The sequence below is a fragment of the Dendropsophus ebraccatus genome, chromosome 15 (genome assembly GCF_027789765.1).
Source record: "Dendropsophus ebraccatus isolate aDenEbr1 chromosome 15, aDenEbr1.pat, whole genome shotgun sequence".
Taxonomy (NCBI): Eukaryota; Metazoa; Chordata; class Amphibia; order Anura; family Hylidae; genus Dendropsophus; species Dendropsophus ebraccatus.
The window spans coordinates 20,108,805-20,125,737 of record NC_091468.1 but is presented as its reverse complement, the minus strand read 5'-3'; the positions used below and the strand labels follow the sequence as shown (position 1 = coordinate 20,125,737).

Sequence of the window (16,933 nt, the reverse complement as noted above, 5' to 3'; positions counted from 1 at the left end):
TATGTTCTTATTCCTTTTACAGGGATCTTAAACTGGACAATATACTTTTGGACGCAGAAGGCCACTGTAAGCTGGCTGACTTTGGGATGTGTAAAGAGGGAATCCTGAATGGCGTAACTACAACAACTTTCTGTGGTACACCAGACTACATCGCTCCTGAGGTAGGCCCAGGTCATATAAAACACTTGTATGAATGTAGGCATCCATTCCCTTTATTTATATATTCCCCATTAAGTCCAACCCATAACCCTACAATGTTGATCCCGCTTGGAAATATATATAAAAACTAGTCCACTGAGTCTCAAAACACGGGGCTATCCGGATGTCCCTCCATGGAAGGACCTAGCAGAGTGGTGGCTCCTGTACGGTGACCAACAAAACCACTATATTAGTTGGCCCTTTTAGTCAAAATCCAACTCTATTTTGAGTCTAGAATGTGACAGGGAAAGTATTAAATCCAGGTATCCTTCCATAGACAGCTGTTTCAGGGTGTTTCCCCTCATCAGTGTGGAGTAGGATTCCGGCTAGGTGGGAGCAATGCTTAGTAGAGCCATACGGGTAACAGATCACTGATCTCAGGGAGACCAGCCAAAGAAGACCCCGTAGGCTGCTAGTAAAGGCACTCAACACAGTGAAAACCTAAGTGCATTGCACCCTGGGAAAAATATACTCATAATAGAGTTGGATGTTGACTGAAAGGGACACTTAATATGGTGGTTTTGGTGGTCTCATTACAGGAGCCACCCCTTGGCTACCCTGGAGGAATATCTGGCTAGTCCTGTGTTTTATGACTCTTAATTGAAATGCCAGTTGCCCCATCATAAGGAGAATAGGTCCTTCCTGACTCCAAATATGGTGATCAGAATAAAACCCTGGATCAATGTCCTATGATCAGAATAAAACCCTGGATCAATGTCCTATGATCAGAATAAAACCCTGGATCAATGTCCTATGATCAGAATAAAACCCTGGATCAATGTCCTATGATAAGAAATCTAGAGCCCATAACTTGTAAAATTATATTTTTCAAAAAAGTCCTCCGGTACACACTTGGACCTGTTCATCACATGACAGGGTTCCATAGTCTCACTGCTCTTACAGTAAAGAATTTCTGACTGTGATACACCAGACAACCCTTTCAAGCCATTCTATACCGTCCTCCAAACCGCAGTTACTGCTTTGATATCCTCATCCGGGCATGTCCTGTCCCAGGGTCTGCTTGTCTCTTGGGGCCGGTATTTGAGGTATTTGTAGGGCATGGATGCTCTAGGCCCCGCCTCATTGACACCATTGGAATAAAAGTTTATTTTACCCCAAATACTGGCCGCAAAACATGCCTTGACAAAGACACCAAAACGGTATGGGCATATTTAGAGGGACTGTTTGGGCAGTACAGATTCACTTTTACTGGGTTCACACTACGTATTTTTCAGTCAGTATTGTGGTCCTCATATTGCAACCAAAACCAGGAGTGGATTAAAAACACAGAAAGGATCTGTTCACACAATGTTGAAATTGAGTGGATGGCCGCCATTTAATGGCAAATATTTGCTGTTATTTTAAAAAAACGGCTGTTATATTGAAATAATGGCAATTATTTACTGTTAAATGGCGGCCATCCACTCAATTTCAACATTGTGTGGACAGATCCTTTCTGTGTTTTTAATCCACTCCTGGTTTTGGTTGCAATATGAGGACCACAATACTGACTGAAATATACGTAGTGTGAACCCAGCCTAAGAATGTATACTGTATGGTTTGTAAGTATAATTTATATCTACATTACGATGTACGGGACACATGAGGTCACCATTAGACATTGGTTCATTTTCTTTACCAGCTCTGATGGAGACTTATATTCTTCTCCTCCTTCCAGATCTTACAGGAGTTAGAATATGGGCCCTCGGTGGACTGGTGGGCACTGGGCGTCTTGATGTACGAGATGATGGCGGGTCAGCCACCCTTCGAGGCCGACAATGAAGATGACCTCTTTGAATCCATCCTTCACGATGATGTCCTTTACCCCGTGTGGCTGAGCAAGGAAGCTGTCAGCATCCTAAAAGCCGTAAGTCTTGCATCACATTATTATTATTATTATTTTTTTTTTCCCGAAAACTGGAATTGACTAATAGAGAGCAAGTGCCCTGTGGGAGTTCAGATGCAGTTCATAGTGGCACTGGCTGAATAATGGAGCCTGGGATAAATTACACTTCTTGTGGGAAAGGAACATGATGTTTGTGTTCTGTGCAGTTGTATGAAGTATGAAGGGGAGCGCAGGAGAATCGTATCAGACTGGAACATTCTACGCTGGAGAGCTGTGTAATCTGCTTGAGGCTTCACAGCTTCGGCTGCCCCTGCCAGGCTGCGAGCACAGCGATCGGACTGAATAGGAGTATTATATAGTAGTCACCATGACATGTAGGGGAAGCTCAGGGGAGCACTTTTACTATGTGCCACCATTAGGGGTGATTCTAGCCTCTCTGCTGCCCGAGGCGAACTATAGGATGACGCCCCCCTCCGTCAATCCGCCCACATTATAATCCAATACTGCCCCCCCAATGCTGTCCCCAGTAAACATAATGTTTGGTCCCTTGCTGCACAGAGGATGTCAGGAGAGGAGGGTGCTGATCTTATAGGGGAGGTCACAGCAGCACAGAGGAGGTCAGGAGAGGAGGGTGCTAATCCTATAGGAGAGGTCCCAGCAGCACAGAGAATGTCAGGAGAGGAGGGTGCTAATCCTATAGGAGAAGTCCCAGTAGCACAGAGGATGTCAGGAGAGGAGGGTGCTGATCTTTTAGGAGATGGTCCCCCTCTTCCCTCCCTTATAGATGGTCCCCTCTCCCTTATAGATGGTCCCCCTCTCCCCCCCCCCCCTTATAGATGGTCCCCCTCTCCCCCCTCCCTTATAGATGGTCCCCCTCCCCCCCCCCTTATAGATGGTCCCCCGGCAGCACGCGCATCAGAGAGCTCCCCGTGCGCCTGTGGCTGTGACTTCCGGCGCACGGGGAGCTCTCTGATGCGCGCGCTGCTGGGGACAGGATGGGACACCTCCGGCAGCACGCGCATCACCCCGGGGACTAAGGCTGCATTCCCACGTTCCGTGATCCTGACGGATCACGGACGTGGAATGCTGGTACCGGAGACCCCCGCGCCCGGACAGTATCTGTAATTAGATGCTGGGAGCGGGGAGACTGTCATAAGCGCCGCGCTGTAGTATCAGCACCGCGCGGCTGATTCAGTACAGCGCGGCGCTTATGAATACAGTCTCCCCTCTCCCAGCATCTAATTACAGATACTGCCCGGGCGCGGGGGGACTTTGGTACATGCATTCCGGGAATGCAGCTAATCAGTGGCAGATTATAATGTGGGCGGCGGGGCATATAACCGCCCATATTATAATCCGCCATATGCCGCCCCCCAGGGGCGTAGCTAAAGGCCCTGGTGCAAAATTTTAGCTTGGGGCCCCCCATCTTACCCGATCAGGCAAAGTCATATCTAACGTTATATCCAATTACTCTAATGTGCCACCATGTTCTAATGCCCTGTCACTGCCTCCACCTCATGTACTGCACTACTGCCCCCTATAATTAATGGATTGTACTGTGTCATTGTCTAATCATTGTATTCCAATCTTTGACTCTCCAGCTGAAAAACTACAACTCTCATCATGAACTGCCAGTTGGAAACGATGGGGATTGTAGTGCTGCAACCTGAAGAGCCACATACTGCAAAACTACAACTCCCATAATAAACTGTCAGCAGGGCACGATGAAGTTTGAACTTCTGCAACCTGGAGAAGTCACCTGATATCACCTGCAGTCCTATGTAACACCACAGATAACAGTGATATGCCTCTGAGTACAGATAATGTAGTAGTCACCTGCAGTCCTATGTAACACCACATAACACAGTGATATCTCTGAGTACAGATCATGTAGTAGTTTTCACCTGCAGTCCTATGTAACAGCACAGATAACACAGTGATATCTCTGAGTACAGATCATGTAGTAGATGTCCCCTGCAGTCCTATGTAACACCACAGATAACACAGTGATATCCCTCTGAGTACAAATAATGTAGTAGTCACCTGCAGTCCTATGTAACAGCACAGATAACACAGTGATATCTCTGAGTACAGATCATGTAGTAGATGTCCCCTGCAGTCCTATGTAACACCACAGATAACACAGTGATATCCCTCTGAGTACAGATAATGTAGTAGTCACCTGCAGTCCTATGTAACACCACAGATAACACAGTGATATCTCTGAGTTCAGATAATGTAGATGTCACCTGCAGTCCTATGTAACACCACAGATAACACAGTGATATCTCTGAGTACAGATAATGTAGATGTCACCTGCAGTCCTATGTAACACCACAGATAACACAGTGATATCTCTGAGTACAGATAATGTAGTAGCTGTCACCTCGGGGCGCCCCTACTAAATGATGTTCTACAAAATAAGAAAAGTGTCATACAGTGACTCACAGGTGATGTCTTCTTTGATCTGAGGCGTCACTTTCCCTTTTCCTCTCCATCCGGCCCAGACCTCCATGATGATTCCTTCCAGATATGTTTCATCTTTTCAGAACCTGCGAGACAAACAATTTAGGCTCCGCATATTTCTAGCAACTTCCTTTCCCTCCTGTAGGCTCCCAAAGTAACTGCGCTGTGTGGGGTGCCCACTGTATGTATGATTCCCTGCTGTGCCCCCATGAGCTAATAATGCCCCCAGAGGTGCCCCCATGAGCTAATAATGCCCCCAGAGGTGCCACCATAAACTAATAATGCCCCCAGAGATGCCCCCATGAGCTAATAATGCCCCCAGAGGTGCCCCCATGAGCTAATAATGCCCCCAGAGGTGCCACCATAAACTAATAATGCCCCCAGAGATGCCCCCATGAGCTAATAATGCCCCCAGAGGTGCCCCCATGAGCTAATAATGCCCCCAGAGGTGCCCCCATATACTAATAATGCCCCCTGCTGTGCCCCTATGAACTAATAATGCCCCCTGCTGTGCCCCCATGAACTAATAATGCCCCCATATACTAATAATGCCCCCAGAGGTGCCCCCATATACTAATAATGCCCCAGAGGTGCCCCCATGAACTAATAATGCCCCCAGAGGTGCCCCCATATACTAATAATGCCCCCAGAGATGCCCCCATGAGCTAATAATGCCCCCAGAGGTGCCCCCATGAGCTAATAATGCCCCCAGAGGTGCCCCCATGAGCTAATAATGCCCCCAGAGGTGCCCCCATATACTAATAATGCCCCCTGCTGTGCCCCTATGAACTAATAATGCCCCCTGCTGTGCCCTCATGAACTAATAATGCCCCCATATACTAATAATGCCCCCAGAGGTGCCCCCATATACTAATAATGCCCCAGAGGTGCCCCCATGAGCTAATAATGCCCCCAGAGGTTCCCCCATATGCTAATAATGCCCCCAGAGGTGCCCCCATGAGCTAATAATGCCCCCAGAGGTGCCCCCATGAACTAATAATGCCCCCAGAGGGGCCCCCATATACTAATAATGCCCCCAGAGGTTCCCCCATATGCTAATAATGCCCCCAGAGGTGCCCCCATGAGCTAATAATGCCCCCAGAGGTTCCCCCATATGCTAATAATGCCCCCAGAGGTGCCCCCATGAGCTAATAATGCCCCCAGAGGTGCCCCCCATATACTAATAATGCCCCGAGAGGTGCCCCCCATGAACTAATAATGTCCCCAGAGGTGCCCCCATATACTAATAATGCCCCCAGAGGTGCCCCCATATACTAATAATGCCCCCAGAGGTGCCCCCATATACTAATAATGCCCCCAGAGGTGCCCCCATGAGCTAATAATGCCCCCAGAGGTTCCCCCATATGCTAATAATGCCCCCAGAGGTGCCCCCATGAGCTAATAATGCCCCGAGAGGTGCCCCCCATGAACTAATAATGTCCCCAGAGGTGCCCCTAAAAAAACAAACATCCTACTCACCTAATCCGCGCTGTGCAGGCAGCAGCTCTTCCTCCTCTTCGGGCTCAATCTTGCGAGCCGCAGGGACGTGATCTCCGGCAGGTGTGATGATGTCACATCATCACGCCTGCCGGAGAGGTCACGTTTTGGCCTCCCATAGGCTGCTGGTATGAAGTGCCGGCAGCCTATGGGAGGGAATACAGGAGTAGGACGCTGCCAGGTCCTGCTCCTGTATTCTGATCGCTTTAATGTTCCGCCCGCTCACTGTGCGGGCGGAACATCAAAGCGATCTCTGCATCCCGAGAAGCTGCGCGGCCGCAGCTTCTCGGGATTCTCAGAGACAAGTGGCAAGGGGGGCCGTGCGGGCCCCCCTAGCGTAGGGGCCCGGTCGCCATGGCGACCGCTGCGACACCTATAGCTGCGCCACTGCCGCCCCCATGATGACAGCTGGTGGCACCGCCTTTCTTATGGGTTTTTAGATGTAATTTGTAATTTTTTTGACTTGGCTAACATGATAAAGGGGCATACTGTGTGGCAACATTTTAGGATTATACACTCCTGACCTGTTGGTTTTAGCAAATACTCGCAGCGCCCATGAAATACCAGTACTAATGTAAAGTTTGATAACAGTGTATGCAGAATATGCAAAACTGATCAAAAGCCCATTGATAAATCTGGTGCTTTATTTATACAGCCTGGGCTAATTGTATACTACCTGAAAGTGTTACTGTCATTTGTCTCGGACCGTAATCCAACTTGTAATCCAAATCCACTCCTAAACCAAAGCAAATTTTCCTATAAGAAATCATAGAAATGCAGACAATTGGTGCCACATCCCAAAATAATGATTTTTTTATTCTGAATAACATGTAAAACTAATGAAACAAACATTCAGAAACAGCAGAATATGTGATATTATAAGTTACTGTACAGTATAGCAATCAGCATGTGGAGTATAACGCATAGTAAGGGCATAAACCTGATAACACAGCAGCAGTTTGTAGATACAGGATGGGACTGCAGATCCCCATAATGCAGTAGTGTAGTACAACAGGCTAGAATAGAGAAGCAGGGCTGCTGACAGGGGTCTGTGTGTTCACATGACAGCAATGAGGAAGGGAGGGGGGGTGTTCAGCATGGACCAATCAGGAAGTAAATCACAGAGCTGTGCAGGAGGACAATGTCAGAAACTTTTCTATACAGTAGTGTGAGTGGCTGAGTATAAGCACAGGCACATTATAGCAGGAATGGAGAGGATGGAAACACAAGGGCTGACAGAGACTGCAGGGAGCATGAGGAAATGAGCAGGGCAGATGTGGGCACATACATGCAGCACTCTCTGTCCGGGGAGAGAGGGGTTACAGCTATGGAGAGATTACCTCCACAATCCTGTCCCCTGATGCAAGCCCCAACCGTAAGTGCATCTGCCATGATTTAGAAGGTGAGAGAGACTTTCTGGGTCAGTGTACAGCTCTGTAGACCCCGTTATGCAGACCACGCCACCCCCCTGCTTCCCCTCCCACCCTTTACTGGGAGCTCTTAAACCAAAGCAAAGCTCTTAAAGCCATACTTACCTCTCCACTCTCCTCCTGTGCTTTACAGGTCTTTGGTGTCACCTGGAGATGATCCTGTCTCCACTGCTGAGGCAGAATCGTCTCGTGGGTGACATCCCACTCAGCCAATCACTGACTGAGACGAGAAAGCACTGTGGCCAGTGATTGGCTGTGCGGGCTGTCTATATCAAGACTAGCCCGCCTCGGAAGTAGTAGCAGGATCGTCTCCAGGGGACACCTGAGACCCATAGGAAGACATATGGGGAGCGTGGAGGGGTAAGTATAGCTTCTTTACTCTTTTATAATTTTACAATTTAAATGGGCACTCCAGAGGGAAAAAAAGGTTTTCAAATGAACTGGTGTCAGAAAGTTATAGAGATTTGTAAATTATCCTGTACTTATCAGCTGCTGTATGTCCTGCAAGAAGTGGTGTATTCTTTCTAGTCTGACGCAGTGCTCTCTGCTGCCACCTCTGTCCATAACAGGAACTGTCCAGAGAAGTAGAGGTTTTCTGTCTGGATTTGCTGATACTCTGGACAGTTTCTGTCACGGACAGAGGTGGCAGCAGATGGCACTGTGTCTGGAGAGAATACACAACTTCCTGCAGGACATACAGTAGTTGATAAGTACTATAAGACAAGATTTTTTTAATAGAAATAATTTACAAATCTATACAACGTTCTGAAACTAGTTTTTTTCTCAGTAGAGTACCGCTTTATTATTATAATTTTTTTTACTGTTAATTGTAGTCACACGCAGGTCTTGGTGCAAGAGGGAACAATATGCCCTTCTGTTACATAGCAGCCATTGTCTTCTGTGCTAAATTCCTCATTACACACAGAAAAAGAGACAAAAAGATTTATTAAGTAATATATATGGCAGTAAAGTGCAGTACATATACATAGGATGAGAAGACTCATAAATCTGTCCAGTATTTTTACATCACTTCACTTATTTAGGGACAAAAATAACATTTCTTTCTGTTCCTGGAAATATCTAATTCCAGCCATAAATCAGAACCCTGGATGGAAGACTTTCATCTTTGGTGACTAGTAAGATATTATGCCTGCTCCTTGTTATCTTGTGAATCTGTAAGGAGATCATTAAACGGTCCTGTCAGTGGGAAAGTATAATTTTTTTTTATTATAGATGTAAATATTTCAGTATCCCATATAATAGATTGCCATCTTGCCTGAACTGTTTTTAACGGCACTTAGTGACATGCTTTACAGCAAGACTCATGGACATAGACGACCATAGACAGACTCTGTCCCCTTGAGATGAATTTGAAACATTACTGAGCACACTCTGTGACTTTTGAAGAGGTCATTCCACAGGGAGCTGCTATTGTCTCCTCTATCTACTCTATGGGGGACATTTATTTAGTCCGACGTTTTTTATAATATTTTATTCGCAAAATGGCCATTTGGGAATAAAATATTCGCAAATCGCCCCTTTCCGCAAAAAAGTAGGCCTTTTTGTGTTGATACATGTCGCCCTATCTGTTAAATTCTAAATTCTTTGGGGGGAAAAATCCAGACAACCCCTTAAAATCTCCAATCCACTTTCTGCAAAATATGTGTTTCTCTTTTTTTTTTTTCTCAGCGATGAGAATTATGCACATCCTTCTACTGACAGTGCTACATTTCCTATTTGTTTACTTTCTGGAATTAGCATAGTTTTTATTCCCTGGTTCACAGGATTGTAACTAGTAGCATTGCTGACCGTTTCTAAAAAGGGAGGAGCATATGAGAACATAGAAGGGGCGGAGTCACAACAGTGTTTTGCTATTGGATACATAGATGTCTATATACACCCCTGAGTAGCTACTAAATATAAAATAAGCTATTTGGCAAATGCCACCTATTCACACAAGGCTCTGGAAGGTTCCCCATACAAGTAAACATGTCCCGCTGATAAAAGCAAGGTGTGGACAGAATAACACAGTAATGATGCACGGAACATGTAAACAGGAGGATTATTTCTGGATTTAAAGCCATTGAATATGTAAGACTCCTGGGGTTTGGAGTTAAGCCAGAATACAATGTAATCTTCAGGATAGGGACTTGTGAAATTTCTGCTCTCTGTAACGGGGGAAATATAGGGTCGGTTTTATTTTAAGCTTTTACTTCTAGAGTATTCCATGTTATACGTGAGATTACAAAATTAGAGTATGATAATATTATAACTGTTGTACTTTACATACAGCAATATGAATACACTGTAATATAGTGTAGGTAAAGTGTACCTGTTGGTTTATAAGATTTTAAAAAACCTCCATGGTTTTGATAGATTAAAGGGGTACTCCAGTAAAAATCTTTATCTCTCAGATCAACCGGTTTCAGAAAGTTATACAGATTGGTAATTTACTTTTATTTAAAAATTTATTTAAAAAAAGTTTTCCAGTACTTGTCAGCTGCTGTATGTCCTGCTGAAAGTGGGCATTCTTTCCAGTCTGACACAGTGCTCTCTGCTGCCACCTCTGTCCATGTCAGGATCTGTCCAAAGGAGGAGAGGATTTCTATGAGGATTTACTACTCCTCTGGACAGATCCTGTCATGGACAGAGGTGGCAGCAGAGAGCACTGTGTCAGACTGAAAAGAATATACCAGTTCCTGCAGGACATACAGCGGCTGTGAGTATGGGGAGACTTTAGATTTTTAAATTACAAATCTTTATAACTTTCTGAAACCAGTTTATTTGAAAGAAAAATATCTTCACCAGAGTACCTAACCCTTACTTTATTAGGTACACCTGTCCAACTGCACGTTACCACTTAATTTCTATTCAGCCAATCACATGGCGGCAACTCAGTGCATTTAGGCATGTAGACATTGTCAAGACAATCTCCTGCAGTTCAAACCGAGCATCAGTATGGGGAAGAAAGGTGATTTGAGTGCCTTTGAACGTGGCATGGTTGTTGGTGCCAGAAGGGCTGGTCTGAGTATTTCAGAAACTGCTGATCTACTGGGATTTTCACGCACAACCATCTCTAGGGTTTACAGAGAATGGTCCGAAAAAGAAAAAACATCCAGTGAGCGGCAGTTCTGTGGGCGGAAATGCCTTGTTGATGCCAGAGGTCAGAGGAGAATGGGCAGACTGGTTCCAGCTGATAGAAAGGCAACAGTGACTCAAATAGCCAACCGTTACAACCAAGGTAGGCAGAAGAGCATCTCTGAACGCACAGTACGTCGAACTTTGAGGCAGATGGGCTACAGCAGCAGAAGACCACACCGGGTGCCACTCCTTTCAGCTAAGAACAGGAAATTGAGGCTACAATTTGCACAAGCTCATCGAAATTGGACAGTAGAAGATTGGAAAAACGTTGCCTGGTCTGATGAGTCTCGATTTCTGCTGCGACATTCAGATGGTAGGGTCAGAATTTGGCGTCAGCAACATGAAAGCATGAATCCATCCTGCCTTGTATCAACGGTTCAGGCTGGTGGTGGTGGTGTCATGGTGTGGGGAATATTTTCTTGGCACTCTTTGGGCCCCTTGGTACCAATTGAGCATCGTTGCAACCCCACAGCCTACCTGAGTATTGTTGCTGACCATGTCCATCCCTTTATGACCACAATGTACCCAACATCTGATGGCTACTTTCAGCAGGATAATGCGCCATGTCATAAAGCTAGAATCATCTCAGACTGGTTTCTTGAACATGACAATGAGTTCACTGTACTCCAATGGCCTCCACAGTCACCAGATCTCAATCCAATAGAGCATCTTTGGGATGTGGTGGAACGGGAGATTGGCATCATGGATGTGCAGCCGACAAATCTGCGGCAACTGTGTGATGCCATCATGTCAATATGGACCAAAATCTCTGAGGAATGCTTCCAGCACCTTGTTGTATCTAGGCCACCAAGAATTGAGGCAGTTCTGAAGGCAAAAGGGGGTCCAACCCGTTACTAGCATGGTGTACCTAATAAAGTGGCCGCTGAGTGTATATATATATATATATATATATATATATATATATATATATATATATAGTGTACTGTTGCATGACAGAGAGGAAACAAGGAAGTGATCAGATTCATGGGGGGAGAAGAACAGTACAGTGATGTAAGTCATTCATTCCAAATAAACTGCATATTTCTACGTCTTTACACATATTATATATTCACTTTTCTACCAACTTTGCTTTGAGGGAAAAAACCTTTAAGCCCAGTCCCAGAGGGATTGCATGAGTTTATACTCTCCTACAGCCCAATTATGGAAGCACTTCACTAAAATTGGGATTGTTGGCAAGTATCTGGTCAAAAGCTCTTCAATTAGTTCTTGCTTTATAACTGGGAATCCAAGAACTGATAGAAGCAAGTATGACTCAATACCTGACTACACAAGCTCTGCTAGTTGTCTGTTACCATGGAGACAATGTAAGTTTGCTTAACAGCCATAGTCACAAAATGAATTTTTTTAATGAAGACTATTTGCATTTTTTTTTTCATTTTACATGTCCTGAAGCAATAAAAAAATGACGCTTTGAGCCGTGTCCATGATGAGTATCTAATTGACAATTTATCCTTGACATTAATAATAAAGAGATCGTTGAGCTTGTACAGTTAAACGTCTGTGATGCCTAGAAAGCCATTGTCTCCCAATTATTAATAGCAGCAGAGCTGGTCACTCTGTGATCCCAGTCACATAGCCCAGTTATGTTGTTGTGTTCTACAGGAAAGGCAGCGGAAGCTCCAAGGCGTCTGTGCAGTTTACTGGAGAATGCTAACAAGGGATTAGACTTGGAACACTTGATTTCCTTACATTGTGCGAGCAGACACTGGTTGGACTTACAGTACTTTAGCCAGAAACAAGTCGTTTAAGGCGGAATTTTTTTACAATGTAATATTGCATTTGGTGCAATGGATCGCTTTCTGCCTGTGCCCCTTCCACTACTGTGTGTTGTTGGAGGAAAATAAGGTGGGGGGGGCTTGTATTGGGGAAATATTTTATGTATTACACTAAATAGTAAGTGTGCGGGATAAACAGGGAACAGGTCATAAAGGAAAGCCTGAGATTTCTCCTCTTTTCAAATCCATTCCTGGCTTTGGCTTCAAATCTTTGGCAGATAATCTGTCAGATAATCTTTCTGTGTAAATGGACCGACAGACAATGGTATAGAATCGACCCGTCTTTCTAGCAGGTCAGGGTGGTATGTCAGCCAGGAATGGTAGCCCAGCTTCACTAGAGTCGTCATCACCTTTCCGGACATAGACATTTCCTGCTAAGCAGTGTCAGGGAGTAAGGAACCTGTGTATAGCAAAGTCTCACAGTTACACAGTCCCACTGCTAAACTTTGTCTTTTTTTTTTTCTTTAATATTTTTTGGCAATTTTGTAAAACAGTAGTGTTTGTTATGTTACACCGTTACACTATTGTACAGTGCCCCCATATTAATGCCATGGAGTACATAAATAATACTGCCTAACATTTCCAATTTAAGGCTATGTTCACACTACGTATATGTCCGGCCGTAGTTCGTACGTGGCCGGACATGTGCGGCTGAAACTACGGCCGTGTGAAAAATAGACATGCGGGCGAATTGCGAACATACTCCCGTAGTACAGTTATGCTTCCCTCGCTTGTTTCAAAGCGATCTGAGGAAGGTCATTTACTTGGAAATCTTCGCCCAGCCCCGTAAACCACACAGAACCTTTTAATATAAAAATCAAGTTCAATTTGGCTGAAAAAAGTACTTTGTACGGGACCGCATGGAAATCCACGGATGTGAGTTGGAACAGTTCCGGCCTCAAACAATGGTCTTGTTCATTTTTCACGGCGCCGTATACGATCCGGCCGTAAGCTCATACGTAGTGTGCATTGTGCGGCCGTATATCGTATACTTTCAAGCGAACGCATCAACCTCAAAACTACGTGCGTATATTCGCGGTTCGCACTACGGCCGGAAAGATACGTAGTGTGAACATAGCCTAATACTGTACATGTACAGGATTACTACAGGGAGATTTGTTATTTACTTGTATTAAAAAAGAAACCTTAAGTCTTCCAGTGCTTATCAGCTGCAGTATGCCCTGCAGGAAGTGGTCTAGTCTGACACAGTGCTCTTTGCTGCCACCTCTGTCCATGTCAGGAACTGTCAAGAGCAGGAGCAAATCCCCAAAGAAAACTTCTCCTGCTCTGGACAGTTCCTCTTATGGACAGAGGTGGCAGCAGAGAACGGTGTGTCAGACTGGAAAGAATACACCATTTCCTGCAGGACATACAGCAGCTTATAAGTACTAGGAGACTTGAGATTTTTCAATAGAAGTAAATTACAAATCTCTCGCACTTTCTGGCACTAGATGATTTGAAAGAAAATAATTTTTTGGTGAGCATCCCCTTTAAATAATACCGCCATTCGATGTCCGAATAATATTATATCTGGAGGATTGGGTGGAGGAAGCTCCTATGTGGGGGTAGTACCTACACCTGGGTTCTTGGCTGGCATTGCAGAGATTTTATACATCGACTAATAATTGAAATATTTTCTTTCTGTAGTTTATGACCAAGAATCCAAACAAGCGGCTTGGATGTGTGCCGTCCCAGGGGCTAGAAGAAGCCATTAAACAGCATCCGTTCTTCAAAGAAATTGACTGGGTACTTCTAGAGCAGAGGAAAATCAAACCGCCATTCAAACCACGAATTGTAAGTAGACGCAAAGCCCTTTACAGTGGACAATATGGATTCCAGGGGGGCAGGACCCGTTTTATAGCACTTTTATGTCAAATCAGGGGTGTCAAACTCAAATACACAGTGGGCCAAAGTTATATAAATCGGACAAAGTCGCTGGCCAACTTTAATAATTATTGAAATGCAAATGTGGAGGTCCTGGCACTGTCAGAGTAGCGTGCGGTGTTCCTGGCACTGTCAGAGTAGCGTGCGGTGTTCCTGGCACTGTCAGAGTAGCGTGCGGTGTTCCTGGCACTGTCAGAGTGGCGTGCGGTGTTCCTGGCACTGTCAGAGTGGCGTGCGGTGTTCCTGGCACTGTCAGAGTGGCGTGCGGTGTTCCTGGCACTGTCAGAGTGGCGTGCGGTGTTCCTGGCACTGTCAGAGTGGCGTGCGGTGTTCCTGGCACTGTCAGAGCAGCATTCGGTGTTCCTGGCACTGTCAGTGGTGTGTTTCCTAGCGCTGTGCACTATGATAAATGACATGATAAATTGCTATGATATGATTAAACCCCAACCCATGTAATAGCCAACCCTCCCCCAATATTACCCCATGTAGTAGCCAACCCAACCAAAATTAACCCACATATTAGCCAGCCCTCTCAATGGTGCCCAAATAGTAGCCAGCACCCCAAGTGTCCCATATAGAAGCCAGCCCTTCCCAATAGTCTCATATAGTAGCCAGCCCTCCCCCATAGTCTCTTATACAGTAGCCAGCCCTACCCCATAGTCTCCTATATAGTAGCCAGCCCTCCCCATAGTCTCATATAGTAGCCATCCCTTCCCCATAGTCTCATATAGTAGTCAGCCCTCCCCCATAGTCTCATATAGTAGCCAGCCCTCCCCATAGTCACATATAGTAGCCAGCCCTCCCGCATAGTCTATTATACAGTAGCCAGCCCTCCCCAATAGTCTCATATAGTAGTCAGCCCTCCCCCATAGTCTCTTATATAGTAGCCAGCCCTCCCCATAGTCTATTATATAGTAGCCAGCCCTCCCCCATAGTCTCTTATATAGTAGCCAGCCCTCCCCATAGTCTATTATATAGTAGCCAGCCCTCCCGCATAGTCTCATATAGTAGTCAGCCCTCTCCCATAGTCTTTTATATAGTAGCCAGCCCTCCTTAATAGTCTCATATAATAGACAGCCCTCCCCCATAGTCTCTTATATAGTAGCCAGCCCTCCCGCATAGTCTATTATACAGTAGCCAGCCCTCCCCCATAGTCTCATATAGTAGTCAGCCCTCTCCATAGTCTCTTATATAGTAGCCAGCCCTTCCCAATAGTCTCATATAGTAGCCAGCCCTCCCCCATAGTCTATTATACAGTAGCCAGCCCTACCCCATAGTCTCCTATATAGTAGCCAGCCCTTCCCCATAGTCTCATATAGTAGTCAGCCCTCCCCCATAGTCTCTTATATAGTAGCCAGCCCTCCCCAATAGTCTCATGTAGTAGCCAGCCCTCCCCATAGTCTTATATAGTAGCCAGCCCACCCCCAAAGTCTCATATAGTAGCCAGTCCTCCCCATAGTATTATATAGTAGCCAGCCCACCCCCAAAGTCTCATATAGTAGCCAGTCCTCCCCATAGTATTATATAGTAGCCAGCCCACCCCCAAAGTCTCATATAGTAGCCAGTCCTCCCCATAGTCCCTTATATAGTAGCCAGCCCTCCCCCAAAGTCTCATATAGTAGCCAGCCCTCCCCCATAGTCTCTTATATAGTAGCCAGCCCTCCCCAATAGTCTCATATAGTAGCCAGTCCTCCCCATAGTCTCTTATATAGTAGCCAGCCCACCCCCAAAGTCTCATATAGTAGCCAGCCCTCCCCATAGTCTTATATAGTAGCCAGCCCTCCCCCAAAGTCTCATATAGTAGCCAGCCCTCCCCATAGTCTTATATAGTAGCCAGCCCTCCCCCAAAGTCTCATATAGTAGCCAGCCCTCCCCATAGTCTTATATAGTAGCCAGCCCTCCCCCAAAGTCTCATATAGTAGCTAGCCCTCCCCCATAGTCTCATATAGTAGCTAGCCCTCCCCCAAAGTCTCATATAGTAGCCAGCCCTCCCCATAGTATTATATAGTAGCCAGCCCTCCCCCAAAGTCTCATATAGTAGCCAGCCCTCCCCCATAGTCTCTTATATAGTAGCCAGCCCTCCCCCATAGTCTCATATAGTAGCCAGCCCTCCCCAATAGTCTCATATAGTAGCCAGCCCTCCCCCATAGCCGGGATTCCATTCATTCACATAGAATGTATGTGTTGTATAAATCATGGCCGTTGTTGCAAATTACAACAACGGCCGTGATTTATGCAACACATACGTTGCGTGAACATGGCCCTATGGTGCAATTCACAGATCCTCCATTTCTCCAGATCTGTAATCTGCAACATAAAAAAGGACTGGTTGTGATGCGGCCCGCAATTGTGGTACGGACACCCCAATAGAAATCTATGGAAGCCTCCACATTTTGCTAGGGAAACACCTAAGTACTCCGCGAAACCATCCGCAGTTGTGTTCTGCAAGTCTGTGACATTGCTATTTCAGCTCCTCCTGGCTGGTTGGGGAAGCTAGTGACATCACTTTCTGCCATCCTCCTTTTTGTTTTTGTTTTTTTCTGGATCCACAAAATACGGAGCACAATACTGATGCACAACGGATGATATTTTGCAGATTGTGGGGAAAAAATGCTGATCACGAATTTCATCCTTGAAAATATACTGATCCGCAATATAAAATCCACAAAAATAGA

The 16,933-nt window shown here is 45.5% G+C and overlaps 1 protein-coding gene across 1 annotated transcript in view; it reads left to right on the top strand.

The window, feature by feature from the left end:
• The window catches only part of PRKCE (protein kinase C epsilon), a 302,560-nt gene that overhangs the window by 261,471 nt on the left and 24,156 nt on the right, over positions 1-16,933 (top strand). The window contains exons 12-14 of the mRNA XM_069955442.1: positions 23-161; positions 1,877-2,065; positions 14,022-14,168. Of these exons, the coding sequence (XP_069811543.1) occupies positions 23-161; positions 1,877-2,065; positions 14,022-14,168 (475 nt within the window). The remainder of the gene's footprint in view (positions 1-22; positions 162-1,876; positions 2,066-14,021; positions 14,169-16,933) is intronic.